Consider the following 15,106-nt stretch of genomic DNA (forward strand, 5'->3'; position numbering starts at 1 on the left):
AATTATATGATATTAATAACATTTTAAAGCAAGAGACTAAATATAATTAGTTCCTAGCTACATCTTTAAACATAAACTAAGAATCGATGTAATAAACTGCTTGAAAGATTCCAATGAGAACTTTAGTTATGAACTCCTTTAAACTATTTACATTAAAAATTATTTGCATTAACAAAAGTAACTTTGTATGACACTTAGTATATTTTTTATAACTAATCCATGACCAGAATGATGTAAAAAGGTTAAACATATCAACATTAATAATCTTATTACTAACTCCGGAAATAAATTTTGTGGCATGTATCCTTATCTTTTATTATGCCTGTCTTATATTTTTCTTATAAATAATATATGTATAATCTTATTTGTTATAATAAAAAGATAATTAATTATAAATTATATTGAAGTTATTATATAAAATTACATTTTAAACATTCACATCTTAATTTTACATATAAATTATAGATAATTATATTTTTAATCTAAGACTAGGGTCACGTGTTAGATTATTTTTTTTCCTTTTCTTTTTACTTCACAATGTTCTAACTTTTTTTTATCCTGGTATAATTTATTATAAGTATTATATGATTACTTTAAATTATTATAATAGAAAAATAGAAAAGTAAATTGTATACCCTACATAAAAGATCACATTAGAGATAGTTATAAACGATAGATATTTTATTTTTTAATATTTTAAACAGACGATTCCAAATAATAATAATAATGATAAAAAAACATATATGCCACATATAATTAGCAATATAGATTGAAAATGCAAAAATAAAAAAATAAAAATATAGCTTTACTGGACCATACATTCTTACAATGCTTCAAATTTAGATATTTTGCCGCAGTGTCATGCCAGGGAGTAAGAATCGATGAATGTTATGCTCGCTCTAATTTAATCACTCTTTATGGACTTCAGCAAATGGTTCTAATTTTGTATTACTATTATGTACACTATCTACTGGACTTTCAGACATCTCTGTCTGTGGTTGACTACTCTGGTTCTCATCATCACTGTTTTTCTCAGCATCATCACCGTGACCTGGTTCAAGAACTTCCTGTTGACGTGTTAGAGAATCTGAGGTTACTTCGTCTTCCACTGATCCTTCGACTTCTACCTCAGGCTTCTGATCACAAGAATTTAGTTCATTTTCGGGGATTGCAGGCCCCTCTTCTTCAACCCCTGAATTTTGCAGTTTTTCCTCCTCAGCTTCTACTTCTACCTCAGGGTTCTGATCAGAAAAAACTAGTTCATTTCCTGGGATTGATGTCCCCTCTTCCTGGAGCCTCGAGTTTTGAAAAGTTTCCTCCTTCCCAGCATCTACCTCAAGCTCGTGATCACCAGAACCTAGTTGATTACCTGGGATTGATGTCGACTCTTCTTGAATCCCTGAGTTCTGCAATTTTTTCTCCATCTCAGCTTCTACCTCAGACTTGTGATCACCAGAAACTAGTCCATTTTCTGTGATTGATGTTCCCTCGTGCTGAAGCCTCGAGTCTTGCAATTTTTCCTCCATCTCTACTCCTACCTCAAGCTTTTGATCAGAAGAAACCAGTTCATTTCCTGGTAATGATGTTCGCTCTTCTTGAAGCACCGATTTTTCTAATTTGCTCTCCATCTCCTGATTCTTATTATCAGGAGGCTTGTTAGTACCGGGACACGTTCCATGATATTCCTCTTCGTCAACCGCCACACATTCATCGCCTTTCAGCTCCTTTTCACTACTGATGGATTTCGAAATAGAACATTCTTGAAACTTATCACCTCCAATAGAACTTTCAGATGATATTTTAACCGGGCCTTTGCCTTCCGCGGATTCCTCTGTTTCTGAATCATCTTCTTCATCCTTACTATTAGAGACAGGAAACGACTGAAATGCATCCCAATCATCTTCACTGACTTCATCTTCTTCCTCGTCATTTTCATCAGTCTGCATCACAACAGCTGGTGGAGATGGTACATAATGTTTCACTTTACTTTCTTCTGATGGCTTCGGCGCTTTTATGTCCAAAACTGGTACTTTTGCTTCTATTGGATTTTTATCATGCGCTACAGAAGCTCGGATTACACCCTGCGAATTATAAATTATAGTGGGACCTCATCATTTTTATGCACAGAAACAAAGTTTCCATTTCTAAGAATATAATCTCCATCAACATCTTTCAGGTAGTCAATTAGTATTAGTATAAAAAAAGGATGTGCTAATTCAGCAAAATAAATGTCTATAATCAGTTCACATAAACGTCCATCTGTAACAAAGAAGTACCTGAAGTTGCTGGCGGTGAAGAGGAGGCATTGATAGTAAAACATCCTTGAAATGGACGGCTGATGAAGGAATTTGAGCAAGGCGAGAAACAAGCTTAACAGCTGTGCTTCTTAAATCTCTGACTTCCTGTCATTTATTTGCATGATCAAAAGAATGTATAACAAAATCAAGAAGCTAACCTCACCAATAGAAACTCCCAGTTCATATTACCTGAGAGAACCCAGCTTCGGTTGACAAGAAAATCGTGACAATTGCCTCCAGAAGTAGGTTCATAAAACTTCTCTGACAGTCATTACCTTTTGACAGGGTTTGTAATAGTACCAGGAGACTCAGGCATTCACTAGCAATGGATACTGATTCTCTTGTTATAGTATTCTGTAATTGCAAAGTTGAATATCAATCTGAACTGATGACAATATTAGATGCATTAATGGAAAAACATATGAAATATTGGCTATACCTTAAACAGTTTGTGGATTAAAGTGAAAATATCAGTAATTAGCTCCCCAACAATAAACATCATAAAAGAGTTATCTTCTGTATTAACTCTTTGAATCCTGGATTTCAGAAATTGCAATCCTATTGCTTGAACCTATTAAGAAGAAAGTTCTGTCATTAGAATTTATTTCTAGGTAAGAGCCATAGTCATAAGGTGTGATATTTCTTACATATTAATTTACCTGCATATTTGAATCACTAAGTAAAGTTTGGATACATCTAATACAATATTGCAGTGCACCAACACAGATGGAGTTCCTTGCTTCACAATCTTCGGCATATTTACTTTCAAGAGCTAGTTTTGAAATGGATATAATTTGGTCTAAAGAAAATGAAAGTTTTGTATGTATTAGCTTGCGTTGGTTGAAACTTTTAACCAGCAAATGGCATTCCTCAATGCAATCCTTAGTCAGAGCAGCGACGACGCTCAGACAAGTTCCATACATATCTCTTAGAGGGATAAAGCTATCATGAGGGTCAGCCTCATCTACAAAAAAAAAAGAAAAAAATTGGGTAAAAGATCCATCAGCTGGTAAGTTGAATGAATCAAAGTTTATTCTTCTCTCCTATATCGGCTAGCTTGAAGCCAAGATCCAGCTCAAATATCTTGAAACTTGAGGAACTCAAGTAATTTCTTCCACATAAAGATGGTACCATTAAATTAAATTAAGAATAGTAAAAATGCACATGAGCAAACATTAAGGAAATATATGTAAAATATTAACAGTCAAAATAGGAATGCATATGGAGGCATGAATGAACTGGATCACACCGCTTCCAACTAAAATGGCTTACCATCAATGATTCTCTTTAATAAAGGAATTGTACAGTTGACCATGTCAATGGCTTCCGATAAGCACACCTCAGTTGAAGCCTCCCTTACGCACTTGTAGCCAATTAAAACTAACGCCAAAACCACTGATTTGGGATTCTTATGCATCTTAAGTAATCATTATTAGAAGAAATCATCAACAGAAGAAATCATCAACGAACACAATTTTAGAGAAGAAATATAATTAAAGAAAAAATTAGGATAACTTATTGCACAACTTCAATGCATACATAATTGTAGATATTTGACAAAAAAGATAATGGCTCAAACAGAGATCAATCATCCAGTATCATAAACAACACACCTTGGTCTCCATACGGTTGATGACTGCCTTTGTTGTGCTACATAGAGTTTGTATCACATTTACTTCAGAATTTGGATGAGTTGCTGAAGTTGTGTCAGCACTAGACAACAGAAGAATATGAAATCTTTAGCACAATATGTATATCCAATGCAAAACTTCCATCAAATAATGGAAACAGCCTTAATAGTCAGTCATAGGAAATTAAATACCTCCGAAACACTTTAAAAAGGTAGTCTAAACAAAGTTCCACAGTTATCAAGGCCAAATTTTCACTATTGAAAATTTCTTGTGGACAATTCTGTGCAACCTGTAGAGAAGAATTGAAACTTGAACTTTATACGTCTCAAACATTGAACGAAGCAGCAAAAGCTTGCTAGACTACAATGGGAACCTATTCTGCGTAGGAATAGAGTGTATGAAGTGTTGAGAGAAAATAGAATGTGGGTTCACCATCCTTATATCAGTTTATCAAATGTCTACCTGTGATAAAATGGATATCGCAAGACTGTGCCAAGAATTATCCATGTAAGTGGAATATTGAAGAATCTGCATACATTAAACAGAATAAGATATGTAAGAATAGTATTATTCATGCCCATTCCATATGATATAAACTCAACCCTATAGGCACATGAATTATTATGACTGCAAATAAGCAAGAATCTTCGGTAGTGGACTGCCATAGAGATCCCACATTGGTTAGGAATATGTTTAGATTATAATATGTAAGTAGAGTGCAATTCTCATCTTATAAGTTGGTTTTGTAAGGTTAGGTTATACATAAACCCACTTATTAAGAGATATACATATATTGAACAGTCCATATTAGTCATCGATTTTTTCTTTCATTAATTTTCCAAACATTCTACTCTGAACCCGTAAAGTAGACGACACTAATATTTCACAAGGACTAATTTATTATGAATATCCATGTCAATTATATTTGGAAATTCTGTGTCAAGAACCAGCTCTCCTAAAACTTAGGTGTAGGAACCAGAACGATTTTACAAACAAGATAAAACACCCACCTGCAACAGTTCTTTGCAAATATCCACTGTAAGTAACCCAGCTCCGAAAAATCTTTCAGTCAGAAGAAATTGAAACATAGGAAGTACAATTTCATATAATTTCAAGCCTGAGGATTTCACATCATTACTTGACAAGTTACCACTGTGCTTAGCACTGAGAAAAGTGTGCTGTAAAATTGGTTGGCAAAGGATGGGGTGTTGTGACTGAAACAGGCCAAGAAGAGAAAAGCCCCACATGAACTTAAAATCTTCACACTTCAATTGAACCATGCTATATGGATGTGCAGTGGCACTATGTTTTATGGTGCTTTCAACTGAGGCTTCGTTTCCTTCAGAATCCACAGGTACTGCATCAAGTGCAAGTGCTTGCAAAATTACAGGCCAAGATTCATCTAAGCATGGACGCAACTTTGAAGATACAATAGGTGATTGCAGTCCATCAAGGAACAGATTCCACTGCAAAAAAGGAGCAACTAGAATGAGAAGGCAAACCGTAAAGATAATCACAGTTTCATGTTGATCCAGGTTTCATCTCCCAATAAAATTATGCACTCATTAATATTTTTAATAAGTTCAAATTCTGGCACACCTTCCTCTTTGGGCTTAGGCATAAGCATATATAACTATAATCTTTCAATGTATGGATCCAGTACTTTCCCAGAATACTTGAGCTTTTTTGGAACAATGGTAATAGTGCCAGGTACTTGTCCGGAACTCCATCCTGCTCCTTCCTCATGGATGCATATATATAACACTTAAGAGAAGCATGAGCCGCCAGAAGTCTTATTTTGATCTAAAACATAGAGAACAAGTAAGACAAAAGGTCTAGACAATAAATATCTCAAAAATGATCAAATACATAATAACAATATAGTTACATGCCTTGCTTGTGACCCATTCTGCAAATGAAGGATAGTAAATGTCCTCAAAGTCATTCAATGGTCGAGAAATTAACGAGAATATGCGCTTGACCACCACTTGATCTCCACTGATGATTCCACTTGTTAGTATCTGAAATTTTCAGATACTACTGAGCTATATTTAATTGCAAACTTGAGGAACTTCGCAAATATATTTGCAACTTCCAAATAATAATTTATGAAATGTTCAAGGGAAGCCCACAATTGGCTTTACAGAAGCGATTTTGGGGGATTTCTAAAAAAGTAAATAAATCAATTTCAAAGATAGGAAAGGAAATGAGGAGAAGGATTAGATCTGCTACCTTAGTAGCCAAGTGCAAGCCTGCCTCCAATAAGCTAGGACTAGAAGATGTGTCCAAGGTAGTACGAACTGCAGATACTAGCTGGGCCTATATTTAGTACAGTTTAAGTTATTCCAAATAAATCACAGAAGTCATAATCTACTAAAACCATAAAAACAAGACATTACATGGGACTATGTAACAAAAGCAGTACGTGAATTAATTAAATGATCCTTAAAGAAACAAAAAAACTGTATCCTTAGTTGACTAAAGAATGGAAATCTTGCCAGGGAAAACAAATTTGGCACATCTTGTTAAATACCTGATACTGTTCCAGTAGAAGATGCCCAGGAAGCTCCGGGTCAGCTGATTTTTCAAACTGTTAATCCAAATTCACATACAAGAACAAATTAATAAAACTTGACTAGTACAGAAATAACAAGATTAGGATACACCATGCAGTACATACACAACATTAAATTAAGCAGAAAATAAACATGAATTAGTATCTTCCAACATGAACTCCAGATATGGATATATAATTAGTAAAAGTGATCAAGTTCTTCAACAATTAAAATTAAGCATAGTCTCTTTATATAGAACAGAGCAAGTTTTAGTTGTCATGGTAACAGCTGGCAAGCTTAACTAACTAAACAGCCAAAGGCTTACTACTCACAAACTAACAAAAAGCAAAGAAACACATTAACAATCGAGTAATACAATACTCAAATGTCTTTAAGTATTAGAGTGTATCTCAGCTTTTTATTAGCTCTTTTTGCAGTATATCTCAGCTGTTAGTGCTCCAGCTATGCAAGTTAGTTATAAACTGGTGTATTTGTCTTATAGTTAATTTCTCATAACCGTGAACTACTTTTTACATTCTACTAGTCTGTAATCAGATTGTCCTGTGAACAAAAAAATGTAATTCTGAAGTTTTTCTTACTTTTTGGTAGTGATCCTACATCATTTAGAGATATGATCAAATTATAGTAAATAAGTGGAGGAAAACTTCACCTTGCAAAGTCTATTGTGTTGAGTTAGTCTTAAATTGTGAATGTATTGTGTCATCCACTATCGAGTTGTTACCAAACCACACATAAATAATTACTCACAAGCTCGATATGTTCAGTCCCGATGTGAGGGGGTGTGATAGAACTGGTGTTGTAATTTTTGAGATGATATCTTTAGAATCTTCCTAATTAGAGGAAATAGATATATAATCTTTTATTTTATTTTACTTTCCTAGTTTTCCTAGTTTTCCTATTTCCCTTTTTAGGAGAATTAGACTATTACAGATAGAAAGTATCATAATGTATTTTTGAATGATTTGAGAATAATAAATTAGTCTTATTTTTCAACTTGGTATCAGAGCTTGTCTGATCCGATTCCGCTGTTTGCCGGCGGCCCCCTTAAAGTCTCTTCTCTAACATGTGTTTTTAATGCGCTTCAATTGTCCTAGTCAAGTTCTGGCTTAGAATTATGGCCTTTTTTTTCCAGTATTACCATATACATAGTTTGTTTGAGTATGATCATAATGAGATTCGAACCCATTCCCTTTCGGACCAGTAGCTGAAACTGGTGCTTTAGATATGTTGATGTCTGTTAGATATATTATATCTTTTATCTTTTAGTTAGTTTGTTATTATTTCTCATTTGTATTTTGGGCTTAGCCCATATTTCTTCTATTATAAATAGAGAACCCTATGTGTGTATTTAACACAAGGGAGATTAATCTAAATATAGTTTTTCACTATATTCAACATGGTATCAGAGCAGGTTCTCTGATCTTCTTCCAGGGTCTCTGCTGTCTGCCGGCGGCCGGCCGCCATGGCCGCCGGCAGCCCCTAAAATCTCATTGGGCAGTCCATTTTTCTTCTTAAATCTCTGCCACAGTCAGCACCAGTCCAGACCCAGTGTGCCACTGCTGTCGCCGCCACTTTCCGCTGCCGTCACTGCTAACTCCGGCCGTTTGCCGCTGTCCGGCCGTTTGCCGCTGTCCGCGCCGTTTGCCGCTGTCCGCGCCGTTTGCCGCTGTCCGCGCCGTTTGCCGCTGTCCAGGCGCCGTATGCTTCCAACCACTGTAGGCCCCCATCACCTCGTCAGTTAGTGATGGCAGTCCCTGTAGTTTTGTCGCTTCCAGCCACTACAGGCCCCATCAATCAGTGAAGGCAATTTAGTCCCTGCAGGCCCCATCAGTCAGTGATGGCAATTTAGTCCCTGCAGGCCCCATCAGTCAGTAATGGCAATTTAGTCCCTACAGTGAGGGGGAGTATGGTTCCAAGACAACACTACAAGTCACATATATATGGGTGTAGTCCCTGCAGTTTTGTAGATTTCAGCTACTACTGTTGATCCCATCACCCATCCATCATTGATGAGGATTTAGTGTAGTCCCTGCAGTTTTGTAGCTCTTAGCTTTCAGCTACCACTATTGATCCCGTCACTCTTCCATCATTGATTGGGAATCAGTCCTTGCAATTTATCATTGTCCACACTGCTCTTCTTCATCCACTTTTGAAGTTGAAGTTTCACAAGCTGCTGTTAGTCCATCTATGTTTGCCTCACACTCTTGAAGACAAATCATCTAGTTCAACATTGAGTTCATCTATTCCAAGCTTAGTTCATATAAGTTGTATGCTCCAGCTTGAGGGGGAGTGTTAGATATATTATATCTTTTATCTTTTAGTTAGTTTGTTATTATTTCTCATTTGTATTTTGGGCTTAGCCCATATTTCTTCTATTATAAATAGAGAACCCTATGTGTGTATTTAACACAAGGGAGATTAATCTAAATATAGTTTTTCACTATATTCAACAATGTCCAATCAATTTTGGCTCCTTTTGGCATTCTTATTGACTGCCAGTTGAATCAAAGAGACCGAAAGTCTCTTCTTCGATGAACCCAAGAAAGGCCACTACCTTCGCTGCTACTCCGCTGTGCACCGCCGCTCTCCGCCGCTGGCCTTCGTACGTCGTTGGCTACCATCCGCCATCGGTCACCGTCGCAGTTCCAATCGTTGACCAGCAAATATGGATCGTCTCTTCAAGCGCGACCTAACCCTGGTGGTCGCCATCTCTATCTCGTCTGAACGCGTCGTCACGCGCCTCCTCTCTCCGGTTGATCTCGGGCGCGTACTGTTCACGCGCTGCCCTTCCCTGGTCGGAAGATCACTGCGCCACTGGCTTTTTGTTCGCCTCACTCTCCTGAGCTTCTTTTGACCCTTTGACTTCTTCTCAAGTTCACACCATCCTCTTCCACTTCCGTCATCCTCCAGCTCTGTCGTAGGGGGTTTTGCCTCATGTGTTATGACCAGGACCTTTCCTGCTCCACCACTGGTTTCTCCCTTTCTCACTCAATTTGTTTTTGTTTCTCGAGCAACAGTGCTTCGTCTCCGCTGCTGATGTCGCTGATGCGCCGGCTCCTAGTACTACTTCTTCCGCTTCCATCATCTTCTTCTCCATTGAGAAGGGCTCTATGCCTTCAACAATGTGAAGGGTTCTCTACCACACCCAATGGGTTTCTTCTTCCCTTTGTTTCACTGATATACAATGACGGTCCTTCTTACTGTCATCTCCGCCGCTTGTGCCACCAAATGCATCGACACCTGTGGCCAAGCCTGTCTCCACCATCATTCTGTTCAGAATCTTGAGGACCACAAACGTCCACTCATGACACCATTGCGTCAGTTCTTTCTGCCATGTGAAAGGATCCTTGCACCGCCAATGCCTTGTTGAAACAGCTCACTGAGAGTTGTTCTATGAGACCACCCGCTGATTTGACTCGTTCGATGTTAGGGGTTTCAGATTTGTCCCCAAGTACAGATCGGTTCTCACCTGTTCTTTAGCCTTCATGTCATTGACGTGTGTTCAATCGTGAGGGGAAGAAAAGTTTCAGCCGCTGTAGGGTAGTCTAGACCCTGCAGGTTTGTTATTGTTTCAGCGCTGTAGGGTGGTTAAGTCCCTACAGGATTGTTGTTGTTAGCCGTTGCAGGGAAATTCAGTTCCTGCAGGATTGTTGTTGTTCAGAGCAGTTAAAGTCCTTGAAGGTTTGTTGTTGTTCAGGGCAGTTAAGTCCCTGAAGGTTTGTTTCTGTTCAGGACAGTTAAGTCCTTGAAGGTTCGTTGTTGTTAGGGCAGTTAAGTCCCTAAAGGTTCGTCGTTGTTAGGGCAGTTAAGTCCCTAAAGGTTCGTCGTTATTAGGGCAATTAAGTCCCGAAAGGTTCATTACTGTTAGCCTTTGAAGGCCTCCCATATGGTACTCATGGAAATCAAGTTCTTGAAGCTTTGTTGTTGTTCGCCACTATTGATGGCAATCTAGTCCCTGCAGTTTGTTGCGATTCACCACTACAAGCCTTCATCCATTCTTGCAGTTTGCTGCTACAAGTCATCATCCATTGTTAATGGAAATCTCTCTTGTCCATTGTTGTCCAAGTTGAAGTTTCATGGTGCAAGTTCACGGTTGTCCATTATTCTCCATATGATGTTGAGGAGTCTCTTGGGCTACATTTGTTTGTGTGTGCAATTTGGTTTATTGACATTATCTCTGATTGGGTTTGTTTATTCCAAGCTTGGTTCATACAATCTTGTATGATCCAGCTTGAGGGGAGTGTTGTAATTTGAGATAATATCTTTATAATCTTCCTAATTAGAGGAAATAGATATATAATCTTTTATTTTATTTTACTTTCCTAGTTTACCTATTTCCCTTTTTAGGAGAATTAGATTATTACAAATAGAGAGTATCATAATGTATTTTTGAATGATTTGAGAATAATAAATTAGTCTTATTTTTTAACTACTGGTATCCAAGACTTACACTTAATATACTTCTTTATTGAACAAAGACGGTTTCCATGCCAATGTAATAGGGAAATAAGTCCAAAATACAATTATAGATTTACAGCAATCACCAAGATGGAATTCTGAGAGACTTCTCTCTCAACCCTTTCCAACAAACCAAACCCAACCAACCAAAAACCTACCTTCCTACCAAGCCCCAACAAACTTATATATGTCTGTTACAGTTATAACATATAACTATTTTAATTGTCTTTCTCTCCTTTTATATACAATACCAAATCTATCAGAGTGCATTAGTGTTAAGAAATGGATTTTAAGCCTAACTCAACCTCACAAAACCGGCTTGTAAGGTGAGGTTTGCACCCACTTATATATTCTTAATTGGCCTTATCTCTAGTCAATGTGGGACTTTCAACACATCCCCTTCACGCTGAGGTATATACATCTCGAGCGTGATACTAGACAATAATGGATGGTCCAATAGGGAGTGGAACAATATGCTCAACAAATAACAAATATCGCTAAGATAGGCTCTAACCATAGCTCTGATACCATGTTAAGAAGTGGACTTTAAGCCTAACTCAACCCCACAAAATCGGCTTGTAAGGTGAGGTTTGCATCCACTTATATACTCTTAATTGGCCTTATCTCTAGTCGATGCGGGATTTCCAACAATTAGAGATATCTCATACACTAAGGATATATACAAGTGGGTGTAAACCAGTTTTATGAAGCCAAGTTAGGTTAAAAATCCACTTTCTAATATTTTTCATCTCTTCCTTTCACTTTTTCTTGCCTATACTGAAAACTTGTAAGTGTTGATAAAAGATGAAATACTTTTAGACAGGAGAAACAAAAATTCCAAACAAAATTGAAGATATCAACAAAGGTTCTCACAATTTGAATATCGACTCTAACCATGATCAGAGGCAAATAAGATACATAGAAAGGATAGAATAAATATTCAATATCATAAGGCTCTTAAACGACTTTGCACATTCGTTACATAGGCCCGTTTAAATATATCATGAGCTGAACACCAAAGATGTGCTCAAAACAGATATAGAAAGCGGAAAGAAATTATGAAGATGCAGGCATTTCACTCAAACCAAAAAGTCAAATATAACAGAGTATCAAAGTTGCCACGCCACCCTAAAGCCTCTCCCTTAGTTCTATCACAAACATGTAACTAATAAAAAGAGCCTCTCACAGAAAATAAAAGATAGAAGAAAAAAAAAATGTTAATCAGGTCAAAGAAAAACTTTTTACACCATAATTCCTTTTTCCATTGTTATCGAAAAAGGATACTGAGAGAGAAAAGGCCTTCAAGTTGCAAAGCCATGATATTTCACAGGGAACATATTACCTTGTCCACAATAGTGCCAAGAAGACTGACGCCTACGGGCTGCATGTTCTCAAATTGAATTGTGCTAATCTGTTATGGAGGGAAATGAGACAGGAGGGTATGATTAATTTTGAATATTTCTTGAATATCCAATAAGTGCAAAAGGTAGATCATGCATGGCTAAGCTGTACCTGATAAGCAAGTGATATTAACTCTTGCAAGTGGAGAACCAACCAATCACTAGTAGGTTTCCCACTTGCATGTTCTTTCCTTGCCATGGTTAGATCAAAATGTGCAGGATATCTTCCAACAGCATCTGGTAGATGGCTTAAGCATCTGAAACAACATTAAGTATTCAAACAACAAACAATATTAACGAAAGACGATACATAATTTCAAAGTTAACTTTCCATAAAAGGATGAGGATATTTTTAGCATTAGACACATTAACATCAAATGAGAGAATCCTTTCCTTAATTATCTCTAGTGGTAAACAAAGAGGGTGATTATACTATAAAATTGGGTAAATTTATCATTGACAGATATATGAAAGTTCTAAAAATTTAAATTAGAAGTTGTGAAGTACATACTCTGCAGCAAAAAGTCTGGTCTTATATCTGAGGTACTTCTCCCTATTAGTAGCACCAATGGATGCTTGAAACTTGTCACTCTGTGTGTTGTTGGATCCAGCAACCATATTTTCATCATCTCCAAGGTTCAAACCCGAATCACCGTCTAGGTTATCACTTGCCCCAACATTGTTATTTTCTGTGTTCCTCATTGATGTTGCAAGGACCTGTAATAATCCCATCATACCATAGTGAAGAGTATTGAGAAGTGTCAGAAAATATCTTTTGACCCAAAAACCAAGGTTATTGATTGGACTTTGACTATTGACAGCATTTACTTTGAATATTCCTCTAGCACATCTACTATAAATTGGGGGTAGACCGGAGGCAATTTAATAACATCTAACTTTTCAAAAAGTGGTCAAAGCAGCATGATCCATCGAAACCTGAACCAATGATCTTGTTTTCTGTCTATTCTGCTCACTTAAGAGTTTAGGTAGAAAAAGTAGTTTACTGTCATTTGAGCTTGCCTTGCAATTTGGTAGTAATATCTACACTTGAAAGGATTAATTTGAAAGAAAGAAGATTCTTATTTTTGTTAATTGATTTGAAACCGTACATCAACTCCTATATATAGAGAACTCAAACCCCAAAGTAATAATTACAAGAGATCTCTAGAATCTTCGAACAACCTCTAACAACTTCTAGTAATACATTTAATATCTTACCAACAACTTTTAGTATTGCATTTAATATCCGACAAACAACATCTACAATTCAACCATGTGTCACTATGTTTCAAGTTACACATATACCACTCTATCATTATAGATAAGATAACTGTAAGCGGCTGAATCACTTGAGGTCACAAGCATTTTTCTCACAATAAGGATCTCCCTTAACCCTTCATCCTTTTCAATCCTTGTTTTACAAGACAAATCCCTGCACTTGTTATATCTGTGTTAAACAATTACTTAGATATCCTCCGCCCCCCGTCCCACACAGGAAAAAAATCCTTAGAGGGCTCAGTCGAAAACAAAAATTAACATATCCCATGTGCATTAATTTTTAATTTCCTTCGAAGGCATCAGTTTTCATGTCTATTTGCAGTACAGTGTCTGGACACTGCAATTGGTGAGACATAAGCTTACCACTTTGCGACATACTGATATCCAATGTGAAGGACATGAAGGACAAGCTGCACAGAGTAATCGCATAATTGTTGTCCGCACCAAGTTTCCAATTCTGCACAAATGAAAGCAGTCTCAGCCAAATACCAATAGCTATAAATCACCATTGCCAATTTGTTACTAACAGATAAATGAACTGTGGTTGACCATGTAAAATGTCATCATCCCCCTTTTTCCCTCTTAAAAGGAATTCCTTAAACCACCCCTTCTTCCCACCCTTCTCCCTCAAGAAAATAAAACAACAAAATTCTAAAACCAGAGGAAGAGCCAACGAATGATCTTATGAGAAAATGATGTTCAATACATAAATATCCTTTGAAGATTGAAACATTTAAAACAAACAAAGAAACCAAATACTATCTTTTGTACTCCTTATGACATCGCTTTGCTGCTTGAATATAAATTCTTACTTTTCCTATAAAAAAATTCTAAGTGGGTTTACGTCTAACTCTACCAGCTTGTAAGATACAAATTGCATCCTACTTCCATATTATAACTCAACCTTAGTCCTAGTCAATGTTGAATCTCTAACACACTCTCTCAGACCCAGAAATTAAAATCTTGAGCATGGAATTAGATATTTGTGAGTAATCTAATAGTTGCCCGATAATGATGACATAATGGTCCTAAAAACCTTGACTAGGAAAAGCCTTGAATGACCCTAAAAACCAACTTGTAAGGTTAGTATTACATCCCACTTAAATATTATAATTCGGCTTTATTCCGAATTGATTTGGGATCTTTAACAAGTTTCACTCTAAAAGGCATCATTATAAAGCTTTGAAACCCAACTAGATTGGCTCCCCAAAGCTTCAACAATCATGTGCCTCTAGAGGAACATGTATTAAAAGAAAATGAAAAGATACAACCAACCATGGGGGGCAACATCAAACCCATGTAGCAAATAGGAAAACCTATATTCCGGTAGCTTGTATTAGTTCATAAAGAAGTCGTGAGTGATACAAGTGGGCCACCTACCATACCACACTCTAATCAACCTTATTTAAAAGAGATAAACAATTACATTCTCATCATCTCTACTTGTAACAACCAAACACTAAAAA

The 15,106-nt window shown here is 36.8% G+C and overlaps 1 protein-coding gene across 4 annotated transcripts in view; it reads right to left on the reverse strand.

The window, feature by feature from the left end:
- Positions 1-744: 744 nt before the first annotated feature.
- SWEETIE (HEAT repeat-containing protein) overlaps positions 745-15,106 on the reverse strand; it is a 42,093-nt gene continuing 27,731 nt past the window's right edge. For 3 of the 4 annotated variants that reach the window (XM_047315983.2, XM_047315982.2, XM_047315985.2), the window contains 18 exons: positions 14,004-14,097; positions 12,874-13,079; positions 12,475-12,619; positions 12,305-12,373; positions 6,462-6,518; positions 6,161-6,247; positions 5,821-5,949; positions 5,528-5,731; positions 4,939-5,394; positions 4,391-4,456; positions 4,120-4,217; positions 3,911-4,010; positions 3,570-3,714; positions 2,957-3,261; positions 2,737-2,868; positions 2,487-2,651; positions 2,277-2,402; positions 745-2,081 (listed from right to left, as the gene is read on the reverse strand). In XM_047315983.2, coding sequence (XP_047171939.1) covers positions 909-2,081; positions 2,277-2,402; positions 2,487-2,651; positions 2,737-2,868; positions 2,957-3,261; positions 3,570-3,714; positions 3,911-4,010; positions 4,120-4,217; positions 4,391-4,456; positions 4,939-5,394; positions 5,528-5,731; positions 5,821-5,949; positions 6,161-6,247; positions 6,462-6,518; positions 12,305-12,373; positions 12,475-12,619; positions 12,874-13,079; positions 14,004-14,097 — 3,757 coding nt within the window. In that variant the 3' untranslated portion in view covers positions 745-908. The remainder of the gene's footprint in view (positions 2,082-2,276; positions 2,403-2,486; positions 2,652-2,736; positions 2,869-2,956; positions 3,262-3,569; positions 3,715-3,910; positions 4,011-4,119; positions 4,218-4,390; positions 4,457-4,938; positions 5,395-5,527; positions 5,732-5,820; positions 5,950-6,160; positions 6,248-6,461; positions 6,519-12,304; positions 12,374-12,474; positions 12,620-12,873; positions 13,080-14,003; positions 14,098-15,106) is intronic. The other variant, XM_088113623.1, reaches the window with a different exon arrangement.

This window comes from Vigna umbellata, chromosome 4 (assembly GCF_029865625.1).
Source record: "Vigna umbellata cultivar VRB3 chromosome 4, Vumbellata_1.0, whole genome shotgun sequence".
In the NCBI taxonomy this organism is placed as follows: Eukaryota; Viridiplantae; Streptophyta; class Magnoliopsida; order Fabales; family Fabaceae; genus Vigna; species Vigna umbellata.